The sequence below is a fragment of the Phalaenopsis equestris genome, unplaced genomic scaffold (genome assembly GCF_001263595.1).
Source record: "Phalaenopsis equestris unplaced genomic scaffold, ASM126359v1 Scaffold001021, whole genome shotgun sequence".
NCBI classification, from domain to species: Eukaryota; Viridiplantae; Streptophyta; class Magnoliopsida; order Asparagales; family Orchidaceae; genus Phalaenopsis; species Phalaenopsis equestris.
In genome coordinates this window covers 54,927-80,835 of record NW_018165460.1, presented here as the reverse complement: position 1 = coordinate 80,835, position 25,909 = coordinate 54,927, and the positions used below count along the sequence as shown (strand labels likewise).

At 34.7% G+C, this 25,909-nt stretch overlaps 1 protein-coding gene across 1 annotated transcript in view; it reads left to right on the top strand.

The window, feature by feature from the left end:
- The window catches only part of LOC110032764 (probable 28S rRNA (cytosine-C(5))-methyltransferase), a 45,612-nt gene that overhangs the window by 3,797 nt on the left and 15,906 nt on the right, over positions 1-25,909 (top strand). Inside the window, exons 2-8 of the mRNA XM_020736512.1 lie at positions 9,030-9,088; positions 9,237-9,287; positions 10,264-10,399; positions 11,097-11,182; positions 12,359-12,457; positions 24,414-24,467; positions 25,141-25,285. Of these exons, the coding sequence (XP_020592171.1) occupies positions 9,030-9,088; positions 9,237-9,287; positions 10,264-10,399; positions 11,097-11,182; positions 12,359-12,457; positions 24,414-24,467; positions 25,141-25,285 (630 nt within the window). The remainder of the gene's footprint in view (positions 1-9,029; positions 9,089-9,236; positions 9,288-10,263; positions 10,400-11,096; positions 11,183-12,358; positions 12,458-24,413; positions 24,468-25,140; positions 25,286-25,909) is intronic.

Below are 25,909 nucleotides of genomic sequence, written 5' to 3'. Positions count from 1 at the left end.
ATACGCTCAAATGCACGCACGCTACATATGCAACACCTTAAATCCATGAACTCTTAGTTGAAAGACGAAGCTCTCATTCACTAGGTCAAGGTGGGTTGCATAATGATATTGCATTTGCCTGATCCCATAACTTAACCTCATGATTCCATTATTTTCTTTTGAAGTGGTCAAACACTTAAAATTTGAATGTTTTAGAGGTTGTTTGGTCTACAGAAAAAATAATGCATTGTAAAATGAATGTAATGTAGGAGTAATTTTATTGTATTTGAAATACTTTATAGTTGTTTGGTTTAATGTAAAATAATTGAACTTTATTTTTCATTATTTCGAAGTAAAATGAATATAATGTATTTTAAAAAGTAATACTTTGGTCGGTAATAAAGGTAGCTGGTGGGCGATGACGGTGGAGGTGGCAATGGTGGGTGGCGGCGGCGGCCAGTGGCAGCCAGCGATGGAGGGTGACAGACTGTGGTGATGACTGTGGCAGTGGCCAGAGGTAATTGCGGTCGGTTGTGGAGTGCGTTGGCCGCGACCAATGACATGCACCTAGCGGCATTGGGTGGCAAAGGTTGCCGGCTGCGGGGGATCACTTTACATTTTATTGTGAAATTGGAAATCGATCAAATCGGCCGAATTCCAAATATGGAGAAAATTTCTTATAGAATGTATGCAAAATTTGGTGTTATTTAGCGTCACATTCAAAATTCATGGAACCAAACATTTAAATTCTTGAAACCAATGTATTGTAAGTACAATGCACCTTTTTTTCTTTGGACCAGACAACCCCTTAGTCTTAGATACTTTTGAGTCTATGACTACGCTTGGGTATGACAATTATTTCATTTGTGATAATCAATCGTAAATTCTAAGCTTTGTCAGTTCCCATTACTTTCTTGGGCATTCCATTCATTTGATTTACAATGGCCAATTATTAAAGTGTAAGCAATCTTAGATCCCATTACTTTCCCCAACATCTTGTTTTCATCTGCATTATTTAAATTGTATTTCTTCCTCGAGCATTTAATTTATTTTAATTCATTCTAAAGTGTAAGCTCTATTTGATCCCTTACTTTGCTATATCATTCCATTAATTTCATTTGTAACATCTAGATCCCATAGTCAAGCTCTCTTAGATTTCATTACACGATTCTCTTAGTTCATTTGCAACATTTAATGTATAAAATATAAGCTTTTATAAATGTAATTATTTTACTTGATCATTAAACTAATTTTATCTGTAGTTATCAGACCCTAAAGTGCGTTATCTCTCAGATATTATTGCTTGTCTTGAACATGTGCATTAATTAGTTTTGCAACAATCAAACTGTAAAGCGAAAATTATGTTAGAGCCATTTTTTTAGCTCTACATTAATTTAAGGTGGAAAAGCCAAAAGTGCAATCTCTATTAGAACCCATTACTTTGCTGGATGATTCAATTAATTTATTTTGGTGAAAAGCCGTAAAGTGTAAACTCTCTTAGATACAATAACCACGACTTTACTGGAATATTCCATTTATTTCATTTTCAAAATTTAAACCCTCTAAGATTCAATTATTTGAGTCAACAATATATTAATTTCATTTGCAACTTCCAAACCCTAAATTTTAAGCCTTCTTAGATCATATTATTTCACCCGGTGGAGGCGCATAATTTACCCATGGTGTGTTTGTCTATGAACCCTTAGTTGGAGCCGAACATTTCTACTCATTTATTTGTGGACCCTAGCTGGATTCGAGCATTTATCTCCGTATGATCGTCCTGTGTGCTTGCCTCGCACGATCGTCTCTATAGTTCTTTGCTTCCAAAGTATCTGACCTTTGAGTAACTGTCACCGTGCTTTTGGCTCCGCACTGATGCTATTGCTTGTTTGCTAGAAGAATTTTGACGAGTTGACATGGAGATGGTGTTGGCGTGTTGTTTGCCCTTGTTGCCTAGGGGAACACCTAATGCTCCGTCCTTGTCTTCTCTTTCATCTCCGATGGACTTTTTCTACTTAATGTTCGCGGTCATTCACATTTGTTGCCCTCTGTTAAAATTCCTTCTACGTTCTTTATTTCCTCAAAGTCACTTGGTATAACACCTTTTATTACCTTGATTTCTCATAAGGAATTTGTTGACCCACCTATGAGATTGCTATCATCTCACAAGACCTTGGTTGACCATCTTGTGAGGTCCTATCATCTTGCATTGTGGCTCCTAATATCTCTGAGGCTTCTCTTTTTTCTTCTCGAATGGTTGAACCCATTCTCAATCTTGTTACTCCTTTGCAAATGTGATTGATGTTTCGAATGTAGCGATAATCCTCTTCTCTCAAAACAATCCTCAACTTTTCTTTCATGAAATTTGAACGAACCACCAACATAAACACCTTTTTCTTCTCTTTTCTATTGAAGAAATATATGTAATTGTTAAACTTCCTCCCTTTCACTTATTGGCAAATTTTCTATGGGTAGGCCTAGCATGGAGTTAATTTACAAGTTTTTGGTTTTTTTACAATTGATTGGTGATTACTTCGTTTTGATTATTCACCTATGCATGCCATCGTTTGTTGCAACGAAACTCTTACCCATCGAGATATTGTCCGTATTGGACTAATGATCTCACAATTTCTTCCCCTCGGTGTAACTTTCCAGGATGTCACCCATCCTAGAAGTTCTCCCATGCGAGAATACTTAACTTTAAAATTTATGTAGAAATGCTAACCGTTACACTAGAAGGTACATCGATGTTTAAGTGTTTGATTTGATTCTATTCAAGAGGTTTCACATCATTAAACTTTCTTAGAAGTAGATTATATCAGACTTTTTCTCACGACACTTATACTATATTAGTGGTTTCCCGATGCGTATGTTAAAATACTCCTTGTTTTGATTTCTCTATGGAGCCTCTCATCAGTCCCGTTTGGGTCTTATTTCCATGACTTCATCTTCATTATTTCAACCAATTTATCTTATATATTGCTAAAACTCATTTTATTAGGCACTCTATGGCCAGAATGCTAGTTAATTGATTCTCACAGTAATGTTTTATAAAGATACATTGATTGACTCAGTTGTCAGGATATTGACAAAAAATGGAATTTGAAAATATTCATTCATATTGTTTCTCATGTCATATTTTTGGGTATAAATTTTATGAATATTTTTAATCCCATCTTGAGTTGAGACTTCTTAAATTTCAGTCACGCACTCTTCCATCTGATGCGTAGATTAAACCTCCTACTTGTTTGGTGGGAGAGCTTCTATGATCTATTCTGTCCGGCTTTAAATATTTCGAGTCACGATCATTGATGGATATTCCCACTTCTGTTGGTCCATTGTTGTTAATCTCTTCATTAAGTGTTGATATTACTCCTGAGTACTTTGAATGTTCTTGAAACGTCACAATTTCATCCACTTTGTGAATTAAATGATGATCTTTTATTTAAATAAGATTCTGATACTGATTGGATCACTCCAAGTGTTGACTTCCTGATAGATAAAAATTCATATTCTTTATACTTGAAGGGATAGGAATTAGAAGAGGATTTATTTTCACTCACCAATATTTACTACACTTCAAGCTAAGCGAACCAAATGAGTGTCTCATATCATTTTGTACTTTTTTTTACTCTTGACATTTTTGTTAAATGCCCTTGTTGTACTCCTCTCTCTATCTAGTTTATAAAAGATTGCTAGTTTAAAAATTTATTATTTTACTCAATTATTCCATTAATTTAATTTGCAACATTCAAACTCTAACATGTAAGCTCTTATATTTCTCATTATTCAACTAGTTCATTGATTTCTTGTTCCTCGGCTAAAGTGTAAGTTCTTTTAGATCCTATTATTTATGGATTTTATTTGCTATAGCTAAACTAATATAAGATGGATAAGGGCCTAAGATTTCTAATATTACCTAGGATGACATGCAACAAAAGATAATTTAGTGCATGGAAAACAAACAAATTTTGTTCTTCCAACGAGATACTTTAATGATTGCCTCATGTTTGAAATTTCATAAGAACACAACAAAAAAGAATGAAATACATAAATTAATCGATTTCTTGCTTTAAAGAGTCTGATATTTATATAATTTGAATTAAACACATAAGGTGATTAAATGATTTAGAAGGCAAGAAAAATAATAGAAACAATCTCGAAGGACGCTAGTACAAAGTGTATTGTCCAAACCTTTGAAGAACTTGCAAAGCTCACATCCATCAAGTACTTGCATGGGAGAGAAAAATTGTAATTGCATTTCAATAATCATCGTGCAATGATCTTACCTGCTTCAAAGTTGCATCTATAATTTTCAGAGGTCATAAAATGAGAAATTACACAAAATCTTTAAAAACCAACTTAAAGAATGTTCCAACTAATTTTAGTAGTAGATATTCTCCCATAAGTCTAATTCTTGAATTGCATAAAAATTCTATCAAAATATGAACGAGCACGTGGATAAGGTGATGTTGGTACTGTAATTGGCCGTCAATGTAAAGCGGTAATAGTGAAATAATGAGACATGCAAGCATGGATGGGAATTCATCTAATAGGAATAGCCAATAATGGTTGTAGTGGGTATTAGGTTGCGAAAATTGAGCACATCGATCGAGAGCAATGATAAAGATTAGCAAACAGAACTACAACAAAGCAGGTATGGCGGGAAAACAATAAAAGGCTTGCATATCATAAAACCTAAAGTGTAAAATTTTTCCTTCTCTTTTACTCGAGCATTCCATTAATTTTTAGTTGCAATAGTCAGACCTAAAATGTAAGATCTATTTGATTCCATTACTTCTCGATTATTCCATTAATTTCACTTGAAACTGTCAAATGCTATTGTGTTTGCTTTATTTGATCCCATTACTTGATCATTCCTTTTAGTTTGTAATTTGCAAAAGTGTAAGCTCTTTTTGATTACATTGTTTCGCTGGTCATTCCATTTATTCATTTGTAGTTGTCAAACCCTATGGTTTATATTCCATTTCTTTTCTTGAGCATTCCATTAATTTAATTTGCAGTAGTCAAGTCCTAAATTGTACTTTCTGTTTCCATTAGCTCCATTTGTTACATTTAAATCCTATAGTTTAAAATTCTATAAGATCCTATTATTTTACATGACTTTTTGATTAATTTAATTTATAAATGTTTCCATGAAGTGTAAACTTTATTAGATGCCATTGTTAGGTCATTTTGTTAATTTCAGCCGCAACAAATAAAAACTAAAGTGTAAGCTCTCTTAGATTCCATTATTTTACTTCATTTTAATTTTACTTGCAACAATCAAAATCTATACTATAAGCTGTCTTAGATTCCTTCACACTTGACCATTTTAATTTCATTTGCAACAATCAAAACCTATAGTGGAGGCTATCTTGATCTCAACCTAGACCATCCAATGAGTTTCATTTAGCAATAGTCAAACCTTAAAGCTTGAGTTTTTTACTTCTTATCACTTCGTCTTTCCATTAGTTTCATTTTGCTACACTGAAACCCTTAAGTGGAGTGTTCTTAAATCCGATTAGCTGATCATTTCCTTAAATTCATTTGAACAGCCGAACACTAAAATAATTAAGCTCCATTATTTTCCATTACTTGATCTTCCGTTTAATTTCATTTGCAACAATCAAACCCTAAAGTGCTCTCTTAGATCTTAGATCCTCTTATTTTTGCTCTTTTCTCCATTATTTTCATTTGGAATTGTCTAACCAGAGTAACCCCTAGATTGTAGACTCTATTAGATTTCATTACTTGATCATTCCATTTATTTCATTTGCATTAATTAAATCCTAATGTGTAAGCTCCTATGATTCCATTATTATTTTTTTGATAATTATGTTCATTTTGTCTGCCACATTCAAACCCTAAAATGTATGCTTTCTTAGACCAGATTGCTTAATCTTTCCATTAATTTTTTTTGGGTTGATCCACCCCTTGAATATAAGATCTTTTAGATTTCTTTGCTTTAGTACTTTTGTTAATTTTATTTGTAACAGTTTTTCAGTGTTATCCTAAACTGTAACCGCATTGGACAAGTTGAAGGTTATGTAGTCAAATTTTATCTTCAAATTCCATTATTTCTGCATACTAGAAGAGTTTAGCGCTTTGAAACAACTGAAGATAACTAAGACGTCCGGAAGTTTGGAGGAGATTTATTGGAGTCTTTTAGGGAAGTTGAGGCATTGGGTGCAGAGGTTGATAGAGAATACTGAGTACTGGTATCCATTTACTTTTTACTAGTATTCATATTTCATAGACCTATTGAATATGAATTAGGTGTGAGGCTTTGTGGATGATTTATAGTGCACTGGTGAATGAACTGCCGAAACTTTTTTGCTGCAACAAATTTAATTATGATTTTTCTCAATGTTTAAGTTGTGCAATTGGGTTTTGTGGGGTTCTTCGTTCATGAGGCAAGCGTAAGCCTTGATGGATGGATGGAAAGAAATGGTTTTTCTTTGAGAGTTTAAAAGGAAATTGATGGTCATTTGTGATTATGATATGAAAACGTGAGCGGGAACTGCTGACCGGCTCGACTGGTCTAACTGAGGGCCGATCTAAGGTGAACCTAAGCCGAGCGGCCTAGAGCAGGATTTTGACGGGGTGGGACTGCAGCACTCCCCTTTCCTCCTTCATCCTACCCCTCTCCTCTTTGCTTTTTCTGCTTCTCCTTCATGTGGGAGCTATTTATTTGTTGTTTTCAGAGTTTAGGGTTAGTTCTTGCTGTGTTTGCTTCTAGATTTTCTATGTGGAGTCTTTTCCCTGTTCTAGGGATTTATCCGAGAAGATGGTGGTGCTCCGACTGTATCCTACTCCAAGGCGGTGTTGTATCTTCCTTAATCCCTTATCTAATCCTCCTGTTACCTTCGCCCTAGCTACTGGTCACCCCCAACACATCCTCCTTGTGCTGTCGCCCACTTCCAGCCTTGGAGGATCCAACACATCCTCCTTGCTGTTCGGGTCACCCCCACCGGCACCCAACACCTACCCTTGCCTTTCCCACCACTTTCCTTGTCGCCCCACTTCTTCAACCATCAAATCAGCCACCGTCCCTCCTTCCAAATCCCCTTTTTAACTACCACGCTACCTCCAACCCTTCCCCGTCCCTGTACTACTTTGCCGAAGCCACCATCGCCCTAGGTCCTCTCGTCTGGCCTTAGCTAGAGCGTAGCGTCGTTGTATTGTTTTTTCCAGTGTTGTCATGTTGTAACCCTATTTCTACATTATTGAAAGTTTGCTTTGCACTTCTGCTGATTTCCGAACTAGTTCCGGTGTCATGAAGTTCGTTAATTTGTAAAATTTTTGAATCTTCTTGACTGTTGTATATAAATGAGCTGACTTGGAGCGCAGTTGATGACATTTGTTGATTGCTTAGCTCAGAAATATTCAGATGTTAGTTTATTAAGATGTTTGATCCAGTTATTTGTTAAATACTATATTCATTTTTATTATGTTGTAATCAATGCTATCTGTATTAAAATACTGCAATAGGCTTTTTAGATGTCTGCTGATTTGGCCAGTATCTAACAAAAGTAATAATCGGACAAGATTGTCTTTTTTTTTTTATATGAAGATTCGAAAGAACCAGTCAGGTCAGAACATGAAGTTACGGTTGTCACTGAACCAAATAATCCCTTTATTATCTTTACTAGATGACCTTGACTAATTTAAAGCATTTAAACAGTTTCAAGCAAGTCAAAGATTGACTGCTTATTTATTTTTATATCCTACTCTTGTAAATTCTATTGTTAACATAAAGTAAGATATTTCTGGGATCAACCGATTTTTAAAAGTGTATTGATTTTTTCACTCTGGATATTCCTATTAATAGAAGGCGATCATTTTAGCTTTTAATAACTTTTGGTTGAAACTTAATTCTGCTTCAGTTTGATGAATTGAATGCAATCTTCACTTTTAATTTGATCCTATAAACTAAAATTATCTTAAGATAATGTTTAATAAATTTAAATGTTTGGATGTTATCCATTGGACACTAGCTCTTGGGAAGCTATGTTAGAGTTGGACAAATTTTGCTAAAATGATGTTTGATAGATGCCTGAATATGCAGAAGACGTCTTATGCTACATAGTGCTCGTATCTTATTGTTGTTAATGTCAACACCAGGTAAAGCTGCATTTCAGTTTCTATTTGAGCAGCCTACAGTTAAGCTGAATTTAAAGAGACTTATGTAGCTTAAGCTGGGAAAGCATTAAAATCATTTTAGTTTGGATTCATGGATCGATAGGAGTGCTCATCTCATCACATGCAATAACATGCCCAATAAATCTGGATATGACAATCCTACCATTGGTAAAAAAAATTGGTCCCTCAATTTTACATTTTCAGCAATTAATGAAGTATACGTTATCATCATTTTAATTGAATTCATGACCTCAGTCAACCTATGAGTCATTTAAATTTTTCCTTGTACATTGGCAATAAACAATCAATGATATAATCTTATCCAATCAATTCAGTCAAAAGCATTTCTTGTCCTCGCTAACGAACAAAATGAATTTGACGTAGAGTTCCAGTGTTTCTGCACTTAGCTTATTTATAGATGAGTGCTTCTGATGAATTAATTAGGATAATTATTTTCAGCATATTTTCAAAAGAGATAATAAATCTCGGAGTTTTCCTCTCAATGCAAGAAATTAGGATATTACATAAGTCTTCACTATTTGCTTGCTCAGAAACGCATCTTCGTCTGTCATCATAGTTAGAAATTGTCATGTGTGTGTATCTTCATTTAATTACATTAGCATTATTTAAACAGTTTAGGCACCAAAACCTAAAAGTTTAATTTGGAATTCTTTGCGGTCCTTCTTTGTTTTGTTATTGCAACACTTCTGAATTATCCTTGTTAAGAAAGAAGTTAATCACCTATTAATATTTTTTTGCATGTTAAAATGATCATACGTTGTAGAAATATCTCTGGCCATTGAGTTTCTTGCTCCATTTAAGCATGAGTTCATTTTGTTTTGAGGTTTATTTCAGTCATTGCTTCATCATTATTCAGCTGTAACTGATAAGCATTTGTTTTACAGATCTACCTGTTCTAAAGAATATTTTAGCAGCAGCAAATGTACTAAGTGCGAAGTGGAAGGTGAAAGAAATGTATATATAACATTCCTAAATCTAAAATTTTATTTTCAAAACATTTATGATTGGTTGCCAGTTAAAGCGTCTCAGTTTAAATGCTTGTTTTGAAAACTGGATTAATATTTTAAATTTATGGGCATTTACTTTTGCAGAAGCAAGCCCCGCTCTTGTATGTGACCGCATATGACGTTCTATTTGGGCAGGTTGGTTTCAAATTTTTACTCAACAGTCCTCTGTGTACGTTTCTTTGTGATTGACAAATATTTCTTCATGTGTTTCATAGGAGTTCAAATTGAATTCTGAGCACGTGCTATCTGAAATTAATTGTTCTTCATTTTGATGTTTAAAGACCTTTATGACCAAAATGAATCAAGCTTATTTATTTTGATAACAATGTTCCACATGATTTGTAAACTCCTGTGGAAATGCATGGATGTTAACAAAAAGCTAGCCTTGCAGGCATATTTAATGAATTCATTCTCGCAGAATCATTTTCTAAAATTTCATTTCTTCCTGAAATCCACATCTGGTTTGCGTGCACATTTTGCCATTGATTCAACCTTATTTTTTTTGGATTTTAATGCAAAATTTGTTTTGATGCAGCTTCATATTACCAGAAGAACAAGTAATATATAGGTCTGATAGGTGTGAATATTTTGGAGCTATCATACAAAAAAATGGGGATATCAACAAAATCTTTATTTCTAGAGTTCAAAGGCCAAAAATTATAATGGAGAAGTGGCTAAAAAATTTATGTAATAATAGAGTATTGTTTATACCTAAAAGATGGGTTTTATTTAATTGCAATCAGACGAATTAGGGAAGAAATGTAGTTGATAATTATGAATGGCAATGCTAAGATGTGGGGTAAAATTTTGAACGAGGGTGGTGAGAAATGATTATGCTAGAAAGATAGTAGACGTAATATCTATTGAAGATAAGGAAGTTCTAAGTTGATTTGGGCATGTATTGGATGATAGAAGTTGCAACAAATAGATGGATTGATTGAATTACTGTGGAAGTTTAAAACGTGAAAAAGGGGTAAAGCAAAGGTTGTAAAAGTTGTATGCTTGCACTTTGGGTGCAGTATAGTAGAATCTCATATTTTTCATTAATGTTTTATATTTTCATTTTTCCTGCAGCAGAATATGTTGTTAAATATTAATATTCTTTCTTCAGAAAATTGTAATCACAGGTGCTCAAGAGAAACTTATTGTGCTTCATAAAGATTCCCTTGAATCAGCTCTATCAAAGCTTTGTGCTCAAAAGAAAGTGAAGCATGTTGAGGAATTGCTTCTAGATAATCATAATCACGGTTTGTTTTCAACTCTTTCTTGTTAATGATGCAGCATTATTCTCATGGCCATATTTCTTCTTTTGCGCATCCATGCAAAAGCATGTTTGTAATTTGTTGAATATTTTATGATTAGTGATACTTGTCTCTTTCTCCTATTTACATCCAAACTGTGAAATTATTGTTTTTGTATTTCTTTACTCTTTCCTCATTCCTTTTGCTTTGTGATGAATTAAGGATACCTCTCAGACTTTCAAATATTTACAGTATGAATGTTTCCATCACTAATGCATTTGGGCTTAGCCTAATGATTATCAAGCTTAGACTAAAGTGTAGGCTGAGAGTTAAGTATAAGATTTCCACCATTGTGATTTGATGGTCATGGGTTGAAGTTACAAATAGCTTCTTAGGTGATAAGGGGTGAGGTTGGTTACCTGAATTTCTCCTTGTATCCTGCATTGCCAGAAACTTAATGCACCGGGTTTAACTTTTTTTTTTTATTAAGCTTCAACTAGAGAAAGGCATATTATTTTATATTCTTTTGTATTTTTAGTCGCGTGACTTGATTTTGAAGCTATCCAAGAGCCATGCTACTGAACTTATTGGTACTATAAGCCTATTTGGGAAGTTGAACTTCTGAAACTAGATGGCATGGTTTCTTTTCTGATTATGTTGCTCAGACCTGCACATTGACAATTCATTTGATTTTCATTTGCAGTTTCACCCAAACCTCGATTTGTCCGTGTAAATACATTGAAGATAGATACAGAGTCTGCAATCCGAGAATTAGAGAGAATAACCAAGGTATTCACGTATCCTCCATGATGCACTTTGCAAGTTATTTAAGTTGTCCTTAGTTTTCCAAGCTTGAGGTGGCAAGTTCTGCCTTATGGCTTCATACATTTTTGAATAGCGCAACTTATTCTTTCTAACTGTTGTTTACTTCTCTTCCCATAATGGTCTAATTGAGAAAGTTTTAGTTCGTTAAGTCATTTCTTATTTTCTGGATGTAACTTGTAAACTCCATTGTTCACACCATATAATTTTTTTCCTCCCATTTTATGCTAGGCAAGAGTATGTTGCATAATCAACATGTTACTTTTTTATTAATTTCATATATTTTTTTCAATTTTTGTAATGATTGCACGAATTTAGACCTGGGGCCACTACTTAGATGAAGAGCTAATAAAGATCATCAATTTATTCTTGGCGTATGAATTTATTCAAATTTAAAGTAAATTTTTACAAATAGTTAAATTGGGATAATTCAGGCGATTATGCAGCATAAAGTTGTCCTAATGCTGAGTATTAATGCAAGAACTTTACCATTTGATTCTTCTGAACTTGTGTGTTTGATTATTATCTAAATTATACTTGCCTATGTTTTGACACATGAACCTGTAATGCTGTTAATGCTTTTGTCCTTTTAATGATTTGGAATTCTTTTTGACCTTGAAATTTCATTATGTATTATACAACTCTGTATGGCAATATAATCCTAATAAATAGTCCTTTTAAGCCATTGTCCAAATGCTTTTTGATCTTAGAATTTCATTTATGTATTATGCAATTCTGTATGACCATATAATCCTAATAATATTTGATGATGTAAAAGTGATATTGTTGTTTTGAATATTTCCAGCAGTTTTAAATAGTTGCACTCTTCTCTTGCTTGTACCAATATTTAACAACTTATAAATTAGTAATACAAGTTTGAAGCGTATGTGTGGCTGATTTGTCGTTTACCTGTATTAAAATCTGAGTCCTCCTTATATGTACCCACTCCAATCTTTACTTTCTATATTTTCCTATAATGATTTGATATTGAGGTTTTAGTGCTAACTTTAGCTAGGTATTGCCGTTATATATTTTGCAACTTATAAAAAAGAATTCAGTACTCTTATTCAAATGCCTGGCCTCTTGTTATTCTTTCTAGAATTAATTTTAACACTTTGTTATTGTGACTTTTTGATTGAATAGGTCAAAGTTGATGGCTTGGTTCCAGACGTGTTAGTGCTTCCAGGTGGAACTGATTTACACAACCATCGCTTGGTTTTGGATGGAAGCTTGTTTCTTCAAGTTAGTTATTTCTTTTCTATTCTTTGGTTGAGTGATATTCCCATAGTTTTTGTGTACATTTTCCTTTTCAATGTATGCTAGTCTTCAAAAAATGTTTATGCATCCATCGACGACCTTGAAATACTGCACGTCAAGTCTTAAGATGTTTTTAATTCTGCGCCGATGTAAGCAATATAGGAATAAAGAAGCATGAACTAGCCAAAAGCATCCATTGGTGCAAGTAAAAATTGGAAGGAGGATTTAGCCACAAGTATCCACAAACAATAATATAAGCGTGGTAAACAAGAAAGTATCGACCGGTGTTTATAAAAGGGAGAGGGAGGAGTGTGAGGGAGAAGATGGTGGTGCTGGATTGTGTTAGGAGAGAGAAAGAGAGAGAGAGTGAGAGGGGGGACAATAGATGGTATCTATGCATGTCAAGAAAGCTCATCGTTTGCAAACAGCTCATGCTGGCCGGCTCACTATGTAACTCATTTTTGATTCACTTTATCATGATTGACTCATTTTGGCTAAAGCAAATTAATTTATAATTATTATAACATTTGTATATTGATTTTATAGATCTTATTATAAAAAAATGTTTAAATTTTATAATTTTTTTAACCATTCGAGCGAAAGTAAAGCTCAGCTTGAGTTGCAAATAAGCAAATGAATTCAAATCTAGCCAAACAAGAACATGTTAGTCATGAGCTATTTCAAAGATGAGCTAATTTAGAACAAATTTTTTTTTTCGAACAAGTCAAACACGAACAAATATTTGACTCGCTCAAGCTTAGCTCACTTACACTCCTAATAGTGTTGGAGGATTTTTTGCTTGAAAATTGTTGTCACTGTATGAAACTAAACTCTTTGATGTGAGAGGAAGGTACCGATCGGGTAGTGGATGGCTTTAGATGTTTTCTATGCATGTTAGGAAAGATCCTCATTTGTAAACAACTCATGTCGACTCGCTATGTAACTTGTGTTTGATTTGCTCGATCTTTTTTTTTTTTCATACAACCCCTAGAATTTTATTAGTATCAACAAAAACTACAAAAACCGGTTGGAGGTTCCAGCTACACCCAATTACAATTCACACAAAATAAAACCCATGGAATCGTCACCGAACAATGCACTCACACAACAAATCGAAAAGAAGGTGGAACCAATTTAATAGAAGGAATATTAATCCTATCCCTATGTAGAAGAACATAAAGTTTATTTGGCAAAGTATTAGATACAAAAAATTTCTGAATATAACAACCCAATTTAGCCGCCCAATATGTAGATTTATTACCTTCTCTACGAATATTTCGAAGAAATATGTAAAACTGAACTCAGAGCAAAAATCTTCTTCATATGTAACACTCAATTTTCAAAGAGCAACATTTCCATAATAACAAAGAATCCATTGCCACTTGTATATGATTCCATCCACAACATTTTGACGCTCATAAAGCCTTCACTATAGCGTTAGCTTCTGCCACAATAGGAGAAATAGGGAACAAAGGAGCTGCAAACCAAGTCAAACGGATATTGATTTGCTTGATCATGTTTGGCTCATTTTGACTTGAATTAATCAATTAATTAATAATTATTATAGCATTTTTATATTTATTTGATAGGTTATATTTTAACAAATGTTAAATTTTTTTTATTTTTTGAACCATTCCAATGAATTTAAAGTTGAACACGAGTAACAAACAAACAAACGAGTTCACATCAACATGCTATTCATGAGTTATTTCAAAGAAGAGCTAATTTCAAACAAAAATTTTTTTCGAACAAGCCGAACACAAACAAATACTAGGCTCGCTCAAGCTTAGCTCATTTACACCCCTAAGATTAGTGTTAGAATATTTTTTGTGTGAAAATTGATTTCACCGTATGACATTGGACTCTTTAATGTGAGAGGAGGGAGTGACCGTGGTAGTGGGTGGTGTTAGGAAGATGTTTTCTTTGATTTTTAATAAATCTTAAACTTCGCTTCAACTTTGGGAATATACTTGAATAGGAGAAAGGGTCATCTTCTGCCAAGTGGTCATCAGGTTGAAGGTATTGTAGCTGAACTTGAGAATTTCTCAGCTTGAGATGAGCCTTTTAGCAATGAGAAAATTTTATTAAAAATATGGCAAGAGGAGCAGTATGATGAAATATTTTTAAATTCCATCTAGCCTTACATCAACGTGAAAACCCAAGCCACACCTCTTTATGGTATGGAGCAATAAGTTGAATTCTATCCGGACTCTAGCAAAGAGGACCTAAACAATCAGTTGTTGCAGTTTCCACCTCTAAGTTTTTTAAATATTGAAATGAAGGAGAAAAATATAGAATGGTTGAAATAGTGAAGGCGTAGCTGTGGAAATGAGATCTATATTGCAGTTATAGGAGCCTCCTTGGAGCCATCAAAATAGGAGGATTATTTTAACATATGCATTACGAGAGATTAATTTAGTTGAAATGTTGTGAAAAGAGTAATGTAACCTTCTTTTAAAGAAAATCTTATGATGACATGCTGAGGATCAATGAGCCTAATAAAATAGTAACTTAAAGGTTGTAAATCAAAGACAAAATTGTAAATTATGCTAGTATTCATAGAACATTGGCCAAGTAGTGGGTACAATAGGCCTATTAAGCATTAAACTCTCCTTATCAGAAAAGAGAAGAGTAGGCTTGGCCTGAAATGATGAAGGTTTGAGAATAATGGAAAATTGTTGTGTGGGGAGTTGAAACATCCAAAACATTCAAATCATGAACAACATTTGCAAATGTGCGCAGAGGCTGAGATGGAGCATCCTCAACCGCTACGGATGAAGGAAGAGCAGTAGCCTCCAAAGCATTAGCGGTTACAAGGGGAGGTGGTTACGACCTCACTGGTTGGTCAACCAAGTCCTTGGGAGAAATCATCGCAGTAGGAGTTTCGATATAAAACGATCTTGATGGGATATGAAGTATATAAAATCCTTTAACAAAGATTAACGGAAGAAATTGTGCACAACAACGAATGTGAAAGAGAAGCCAAAATGTATCACTAATGAGAGATAAGAGGAAGGCCCGAAGTGGGTTAGGAACCAGAGAGGTAGATAATGGATTTGATGTTGACGCTATGAGAAGCTGTGTCGACGTCGACATTGATTTGTCACAACTATTTAAAGACAATTCTCAAATCAGGTAAAAGTTCATCCTTTTCTATGATCTTAATGAATAAGTCATTCATATCATACTCAACCCGATTTTCAATGAATTAATTGAATATCCTTGTTATTGCCTACTACTAGGTCGCACAAACATTTTAAGTTCAAAGGGCATCACTGTATAGCAGTAAATCCTGTTAGGTTTGTAAATTATTCATCTTCTGTCAAAATTTTGATCTGATGATCAATTAATGAATGAGAATTTTGAATTAGATGTTGCAATATTCAACATGAACTCTAGAGTCGACAACAAAAATTTCTCCTTTGGGCATGCATTATTGAGATTTCTGAAACCATTACAAGCCTAGATCTAACCATTTTTCTTCTTCAATAGGACTGCAGTGGCTAACCAAGTGAAGTATGGCTCTTCACAATCAAAATAAGCATCTATTAATTTCTTCACTTTGTCTATAACTTGTTGCTCGATCTCTAGATGCATTCTACTTGAAGTTTTCTTAACTGAAGTTACATTTTCGATCTAGTCTATGTTTTTGTACAACTTCTAGAGCTACTACAGACATTTCGTCATAGTTTCAAGAAATGAAATCGACATCAACTCGCCTAAAGGAGCCTTGTATCATCCCCTCACCTTTGTGCATGGGAGTGAAGACGAACAACATTAGGACGCACGGAGCAATCCACATGTTGAACTTAACTGTGCATGCTAGCTCATGTTAAAGGCTCTATGATGATGTCACCACATGACGCCTTAGATGCAGGCGACACAAGGTGTCTAATGTCATCACACGAATAGCTTGTGCGGACTATGCCACACAATGCCCCAACTATGGATGTAGCTGCGGCCATCACTGGAAACAAGGACCATCTCTGTGCATGACCATGGATGGACGATTGTGCATAATTATGAGTAATGGAAGGTGTTTGGAGGAGGTTTTTTCAGTTTTACAATTGCTTTCACTGAATACAATCTAAGCACTTAATTGTTTTAACATATTTTTGTTTGCCTATAAGATATTTTAGACTTTCATGTGCTACCTTTTGAGTTAAAAATTCTTGGTATGAAAATGAATAATTAGTTTTGATTTGATTCCATATGAATATCATTTTTCCTTCGAGTTACTTGGATTTGCAATCTATCTAATGTAATATAGATTTAATTGTTTCTAGATTACAATTTGTAGAATTTTTCGGCTTATTTTTTGGCATGGTTTTTTGAACCGTTGTTGGTAAGAGTGCAATGAAGCATGTATTGTAAATGTGGTATAGATGGGAGTGATAATGTTGTGTAGTGCTTTACAAAATGGTGGGCTAAAAGCATGAAATGCGGTTGAAGCAATGAAAATGATGAAGTTTTTACTTAGGCCCCGTTCGGGACAGCCTCACGGATAGGGTTGTCTCTCTCGGTGAGTTCTCTTCTCTATTTTCTTTATCTACTCTGCGGCTCCTTGTGAGTGTGGTGGTTCCTCTTCGTGCGGTGGTTTGTGAGTGTGGTGGTTCCTCGGTGCTGTTGTTTCTCTGTGTGGTGGTTTATCTGTGATGTGGTTTCTTTGTGCTGTGGTTCTTCTGTGCTGTGGTTTCTCTGTGTTGTGGTTTCTCGGTGTTGTGGTGCTCCTTGTTGGGTATTCTTTAATTTAACTATTCTATTGTTTTTGTATTTGGAAATGCGTATATGACCGAGATTTTCATGGTGTTCTCTTTGCGGTGGTTCCTCTTTGTGCAGGGTAATCTGTACCCTAACTTTTAGGTGGCTTTTGATTTTGCAAAAGGTTTTCTGCTTGAGAATTTGGTGGTTTTCTCTGTGTGTTGGCTCCCCTTTATGTTGGTTAATGCCCATTGTGCTCGAGAATTTTGTGGTTTTTGATTTGACATTTGTATATGGTTAATTGGTTTTAGGTTAATGTTGGATTTTGGGATTTTTGGGAATCCCACGTGCGATGACTGAAAATGGTTTTGGTTTTCGGTTGATGTTGGATTTCGGCTTTATGCTTGTTCTTCTACATTCTTGATTGGTGAAATCAATACTGGTTTTGAATACACGCTCAATGGTTTGTAATCACGTGCAAAGAGATGCCTTTCAGTTGATGGCATATTATGTACATTTGGTTAATGTTGGCTTATGCTGTTTATGTGGTGGATATTATGGTGGATGTGTTTGTGTTGAAAGACGTCGATGTGGTGGTGAAGGTTGATGCGTGGATGTGGAGGTGGAGGTGGTGGTGTTTGAAGGTGTTTGTGTGGTGTGTGGTGGTGGTGGTGTTTGGAGGTGTTTGTGTGTGGGTGAGGTGGATGTGTTTGGAGGTGGTGGTGTTTGGAGGTGTTTGTGTGTGGGTGAGGTGGATGTGTTTGAAGGTGGTGATTAGATATCCGTGTGGTTGTGGTTGTGTTGGTGATGGTGGATGCGTTTGTGTGTGAGTGAGGTGGTGGTGTGTATTTTCGGTGTGGTTGTGGATGTGTTTGGAGGTGGTGATTGTGTGATTATAAGTGTTGGTTAGTCCGTTGGTGTGGTTAGTTGTTGGTATGTAGAGGTAGTAGTGTTGTAGATGTGTTGAGTGTGTGAAGATGTTTGTAGTATTGTTGTGTATGTGGAGGTGGTGGTAGCGGTTATGTGTAGGTGTTGTGGTGGTGTGGTGTGGAGTAGTGGTGATGCTAATGTGCCATTTTCTCTTTGAGCTGTGTTGAACATTTTTTTTTTTTTGAGAAATATTTATGTTGCTTAGTTTTTTTCATGATCGTATATCTAATGGATACGACCAAAGAGGTAGAATTATCTGCAATGTGAGATAAGGATATCAAAATGATTATTGCGGCCTATGTCTCAAGGAGTTTGAGAAGGGAAATAGGCTGACAACATATTTCAATAAGGAGGGATGACAAAATATCATCAAAAAATTTAAGAAAATTACAAGTAAAAAGTACGATAGGATGCATTTGAAAAATAATTGGGATCAGCTGAAAAAGAATTGAAAAATCTGAAAGGATTTGAAGCAAATCACGGGCTTGGGTTGGGATCTGATAATACAAATAATTGTTGCTTCCGAGGAGCGATGGACAAAGAGGCTGACGGTGAGCATTTTTTAAATGTCCATTGTTTTTGTTCATTTGAAAAAAAAAAATTTCATGTCCATCAACAAGTCAATTGAATTTGTTGGCGGTGTTAGCCGCTAAAAAAATTAAAAGTAGTAGCATCTATCTTGAGCTGGAAGAGAAGTTATATCGTATGTTTGGTAGTGTCGTGGTCACAAACAACAATGTATGCGCCCTTAGGGAGGCAGGATTTGGTGTCACGCCTGCAAATTCGACAGCTGATCAAACAGTTGATTTTAATGAAAGCCTCAGCCCGAACCACAATATGGTTGAATCATTAGCCAATCAAACTGAGCCAGGGTTGACAAGAAGAAAAAATAGGGAGCTGCTTTCATTGGAAGTCAAATATCATAGTCAGTGACTTCATGCACCAATCACCTTGGCCTACCACAAGCATAATCTGTCCAACATGTTATGTGAATTCTGGAGGCAACTTTAGAAATTTACGAGAACATGTCGCTATATCTGTTCTCTATGAAGTTGTTTGAAGATCCGACCCGGAGAGAGTTTTTCATGACAATGACCGCTGACTGTAGGGTGAATTACCTACGTCATTTTCATGTGAATACTGATGCTTGAGGGACATTTTTTTCACTAGATTTTTGTTGGGCATTTACTTTAGACATTTCATATTTTTTTCAACACTCTTCCGAGATAATTTGCAAGTACTTTTTGGTAGGGTTGAATGCACTTATCAGTTTTTCATCATAAGCCAACCGATCCTACATTCGAATGAACTCCCACGGAGATTTTGCACGATGCGCTGTATATGCTTTACTTTTAGGTAATTTCTCTTTTTAGCATATTCACTTTTCATATGAATATAGTAATTATAAAATCTTTTGTTATCTTGTTAGAATTGTATTGAAGAAATCGATGGAACACACGTGGATGCACGTGTTCCAAATAATGTGAAGATTGCATTCATCAGTCGTTGTGAGTCACCGACGCAGAATGTCATGATCGTATACGACTTCAACTTGTGCCTCACTTTTATCATGTCCAGTTGAGAGGGCATTGCACATGAAAGTTGAATTTTCAAATCTGCAATACAAAATATGATATACAACTTCTCACATCCACCTGCAGGTTGCTTGAGACTGAGCTGGTCTCTTTTTTTTTACTTCAACACTAATCATTCTATAAACACAAGGTAAATGATATTTGGTCGATGCTGGGTTTTCGTTGCAGCGAGGGTATCTGAAGCTCTATCCTGATATGAGATACCACTTACCTGATTATGAGCGAGCCAACAATATGACGCGGGTCAGGAAAGAAATGTTCAACAAAAAACACTCCTTACACGATGTCATTGAGATGACTTATGGTGTTTGGAAGAAGAAATGATTATACTTTGTGATGTGCCAACTTACCTGTTTCGCACACAGGTACAAATTGTGATTGACACGATGACTCTCCATAATTATATTTTGCGACATCTTTCCCGCAACAAATTGGCTTCCGTAGGGCAGATGAGGATCATGGATATGTCCCTGTTGAGGCATATGAGTATCGGTTTGGATAGTCTTTGTCACAGGTTAAAAATGATGTTCCCGAGACTTGCACTCAAGATGGGGAATGTGCAATCGGGATGACAGTTAAGTGAACGAATTACATATGAGATAGTTGTAGGGTGATTGAAGGGAATGTTACTTTTTATTTCTGTTAATTGTCTTGGTTGTTAAAGACATTCATTATTTTTTGTATTTATATTTTATTCAGTTCGTGTATAATTCTGTTTCTTATGCATTTTATATTTTCTGCGTTCGTTTTTTTAATGCAAGTTGTATATGTTTTTTTCCTTTTGCGTTTTTTTTATTTTTTTCTTTTTGTGATTTTTGGAGGTCTATGATGAGGCGGTTGACCTAATAGGTTCTTCTAGATGACATTTTTGTCGTTATTGGTTGGTGTCACATGTAAAATCTTAATGAAGGCAACCAAGTTCATTTTTTTCGGTGCTATGGTTTTTGAGGCTTTTTTGGATGATCTTTTTTGGTGATGTGTATATATGACACAGACAAGTTTGATATTACGTGGGTTAAAGACATTCAAGAACTCTTTTTTTATAAGGTCTGTTGTCTTATTGTACAGATTAGTTGGTTTACATATCGAGCTCTAAGACCTCATAACTGTATAAAACTCTAACTAATTACTTTTGTTATTATTTTTTACTAGTGCTATGTCTAAGAGTTTGTATTTTTAAGTCTTTAGGAATTATGAGCTTGAGGATTTATGGTACCTTTGGTGGATTTTGGTATTCTCTGCTTTTTCTTGTACGGTTCGTGAGCTTTGCTCTGAATAGACCCTATGACTTGCATTTTCATTTTTTATTCTGGAATATTTGCATACTTAACATCCAAAGCAGTTACGATTTTACTCTGGCTTTTCTCTGTTCAGTTATTGTTTTTGAATGTGAAAACTGGTCTAGATTTTTTGCAGAAATCAACGTTTCGATTGTTGTGTATATTTTGAATATGTGGGGGTGTTTTTCTGGTGAATTTTGTCTTTATAATGAGAATTAATAAAAAAAGGCAAAAAAATAGGAAAGGAGAATGTAGTGAGAATATGGTTTTCTGTTTGCTTTATTATGTTCTTAGGGCGGTGTTGATTGCACTCACAATCACTTGGAAATATAAATGCGTTGTTTGGAATGTGTATGAGCCATATATTTATGAGTGAAGGTGATGACAATGATGTTGTGGATGTGTTGGTGTGTGGAGGAGGTGGTGGTGGTGTTGCATGTGGAGGTGTTAGTGTGTGAATTTGTTTGTGTAGATTTTGAGGTATCGGTGCAGGCTGGTTTGTTTGTGGAGGCGGTGGTTGGTGTGTGGTTGTGTTTGCGTTGAAGGATATGTTGGTGGATGTGTAGAGGTGGTGGTAGTGGTGTTGTGGTATGGTGGTGGATGTGGAGAGGTGGTGGTAGTGGTGTTGTGGATGTGTTGGTGTCGTCAATGTGTGGTGGGTGGAGGTGATGGTAATGGTGTTGTGAATATATTGGTGTCTTGATGTGTTGATGTGTGGAGGTGATGGTAATGGTGTTGTGGATATGTTGGTGTCTTGATGTGATGATGTGTGGAGGTGGTGACAGTGTTGATGTGTAGGTGGTGTAATTGTGTGGTGTAGTGTGGAGGGGCATTGGTGATGTTATTGTGGCATTCTATTTTATTTTGAGTTGTGATTGTGACATTTGTATTTATGTTAATTAGTTTTTTTTTATGTTAGTAATACAATGATGGTTAAGACAAAAGAAGCCGACTCATCTGTAATGTGGGATAAAGAGACAAAAATCATTTGATTATGTGCTCTTATGGTTTTTCCTAGATGACATGTATGTCACTGTTGGTTATCACATGTGAAATCCAAATAAAGACAACTAAGTTCCTCTTCTTCTTAAGTGTTATGGTTTTTAAGGTTTTTCTGGATGACTTTTTTTTGGTGATATGCATGTGTGAGACACGAGCTCGGTATTACGTGGGTTGAAGACAACCAATAACTCTTTTTTATAAGTTTGTTGTTTTATTGCAGTGAAAAATTTGTTGGATTTTATACTGAATGCTCTGAAACCTCATAACTGCATAAAAATTTAATTAATTTTTACTAGTATCTAAGGATATGTGTTTTTAACCATTTAGGAAATATGAGTTCGAGAATTTCCGGTACCTCCATAGGATTGCGCTGTTGCTGCAGACTACAATATTCTCTGCTTACTTCGCGGCAGCCACGTAGCTACAAGAGACAGTTTTACGGGTGTTCAAGAAGAATCACATAAAATTGTTATTATTTTAGGTGGCTAGATGGGCTGGAAGATTATACCGCTAAGAGTGATTGGTCATAGAGAGTTTCCCTGGATGACGACTTATCTCGTGACATACACCATTTGCATTTTAAAAATAATGTTATATTATTATTAACTGTTATTTTAATAGTCATGTTATTCACTATTTAGTGAGATATCTATCTTTATTTTGTAATATTGTATTCTGAATTTTTTCTTTCAAGTATGAAACATACTGTTATAAACAGCTTTGTTGCAAACAATATTACAATACAGGGGTATGCTCATTTGTTTAGAAACAACTGCAACATAGTTATTTTCAAACTGCAGAAAACAAATAGATAATCGGCTTATCCGCAGCAGCAGCTTATTAGTAAGCTGCAGTTGCCCCAAACAACCCTTAGTTACTTTGCAGAGAACATGTTGCTTGTGCTCCACTTTGTATCAATTGAAGAAGACCATGTCAAAGATGGACCAAGATTGTGTATTGCTCATGGCACTGTTTGTGTCCTATTTATTACTAGTTGGTGATAGTAAATTTTTTTTTTTTTTCTTATATTTGACTTAAAACGCCTTATTATATTTTCATAAGTTTGATTTATTTGAGGGTTTTTAAATAGCATCATCAACATTAGCCTTGGCGTAACTCGGCCCATGCTATTAATTTTTATTTTGCATTCTTTCATGTTAAGTGCTATTTGAGATGTTAAAATTGTACTTCATAAATCATTTTGAATAATCTCTATCTATATAATTTTAGATTTAGCTTTTATACCTTCTTGATTCTTTGAGAGTGATTTTATCAACTTGTCTAATGGGTACATTTTTTACCATTCATTGTATACGTTATCATAACTTTAGGGGATTTTCTTGGCCACATTGCTTAGGCTATTCTCAAATATATTCATTTCTAAGTTCATTCTTCGTAGTTTTGCCATACATCCATCTTGCATTTGCATTTTCGTCACACTCATTTTAGATATCAATGATTTTTTAAGGCCTTCAGATCCATACAACTTTATTCCTAGAATTTACATTTAATCCTTATTATACTCTTTTATCATGCAAAACTCCCACTTCTCCAACGATGTGCTCTTATTATACTCTCTTTAACATCTTGCCTTTACTCTATAATGCTATTATTTTCAATGATGTGTTCTTTAACTGAGTATGTGCTTTGTTTGCACTTCACGTTTTAAAGCCAAAACCCTTCTGCATGATGCCTTCCAATTTGTGCATTGACAACCTTAGTTTTATCAAGTATAGATATATTAATGGTCTACTATTTTTATGCCTGTTTCAAATTCAAACCACAGGCCTATCGAGGAAGCTGTCACGGAGAGGCATAGTTAAATTTGGAATTTATGTCAAATATGAACATTCATGGTTCTTCGTAATGATTTTTGTCTAAGATGCCAAATTTTTGTAATGTCACTTGCCTCATCTCTGTATGGTTGGACCATGTTTACTATGGAGACAATGCCCTTTCATTTTTCCAAGGTGATGGATGAAAGGTAACACCTTGAGATCGGGGAACAATTTATATTACATAAGATGTATGATAATTTTACATAGAATACGCTGTTGGTTGCATCTTTCAGTCAAATTACTTGCAATAACATAGAACTGCATTGGTCATACCCAAAAATATCTTCTTCTACCTGTATTTAACGTGAAGTATGGATATCCACAGGTACTTGAGTGAAATACAGCTCAGAAAATCGGTAAAAATGCAATAAATGAGTTTGATGCTAATGCCTCTCAAGTTTGATTTGCCATAAGATAAAATTAACAGTTATATTTTAAAATAAAAATTAAAGAACATTGTCTAATGCATCTTACATTAATGCGCCTTAGATCATGGAACATAGTTAATCATTAAGCATATAAATTGATATTCAGCGCTTCAGATTCCTGGTTCTTTTTTACATTCAATTGATAATATTTCTTTTTATTTTTCCAGGGGAAGGCAAGTTCTATGGTGGCTGTCGCCTTATGCCCAAAACCAGGATGGAAGGTCTGCTTTTCATAGTTGTGATATTTCTTATTCTTGTTTTCTATGTTTCCTTTGTTGATAAATTGATGTTATGTAACCTACAGTATAATCAGTTCTCATCTGAAATAGAATTGAATGCCTCTTTAGCATATGCTTTAATTTCCATTTTGTTTCTATGTTTCCAAAGATGATGTTATGTAACCTAATCATATATAGCTGGACATCTGGATAGAGATAAATTTTATGCAATTTTATTCATGAAATTAACTTTATTTACAAATTGTACTTTAAGATGCCACCAAAAATTAGCTTAGTGTTTTGATAATGCAAGTCTTATTCATTTCTTTAATTAGTTTTGTTGTTTTTTGCACCATTTTATATTTTTACCAACTCTTTCTTTTCTGATTTGGAGAAAAAGGTCAAAAATGATCCTTGGATTATTTATGAATGGTTATTTTAATCCCATATTATCCAATGTGTCTAATTTAATTCTTGGGCTCCTCAACTTTAATCCAAAATAGTACCCTTAATCTTCAAATTTGATTTAAAATAATCTTACAGAAAAATTATTTTTTGATCATATATTTGATGATTCAAGAGACTAAATTGAACATATTCAATATCTGGGACTAAAAAGCTCATATACAAATAGTCCTGGAATCATTTTGATATTCTCCTCTTTTTGGTTGTGTAGGTTCTTGATGCTTGCGCTGCTCCTGGAAACAAAACTTCTCACCTCGCTGCACTCATGAAAGGCAAGGGAAAAATAATAGCATGTGAAATTAACAAGAAAAGGCTCATACACTTGGATGATACTATCAAACGGTCAGGGGCACTTAGTATCCACAATTTTTTTTTTTAATTTTGTTTTATATGAATTAGTTATTATAAAGTTCGGTTGTACTGGTATCCTTCCATTGAAATTTTCTTATGTTTGAGTTTGACCGTATGATTCTTTTCTGGATACCGCTGTGCCGAAAGACATGCTTCTGAGTTGGTATTTTGCTGCAAAATCATTACATAAATTCATTGTGTTAACCCGATGGAACGATTGAAAGGTTTATGGTTTTGGGATAATTGTGAGCGGTGATTTGAATATAGCATTTCGTCTATTTGATCCTTCTTGAAACCCTCATCTGGCAAATTTATTAAATTCTCACTTGATTTTGTGTAGGATCGCTTAAATGTATGATGGAAAAATACTCATAGTGGTCTAAACCTTACAAAGGATATAGCTAGCTCTATTTGGCTAATATGTACGCTGGATGCTTTAAAGTATATGACATGATATAAGATTTGTAGGCTTCATTACTTTGTTGTTTTTCCCTTATCGCTAGAAAGGAAAAGGCTTTGATGATCTCGATTCTTATGATATTTTTCTTGATAAGTGGGTTGCACTAAAGTCTATTACATCCAGGATGGCTGAATCTTATAGCAGAAAGGCATGGCAATGAAAATAATTT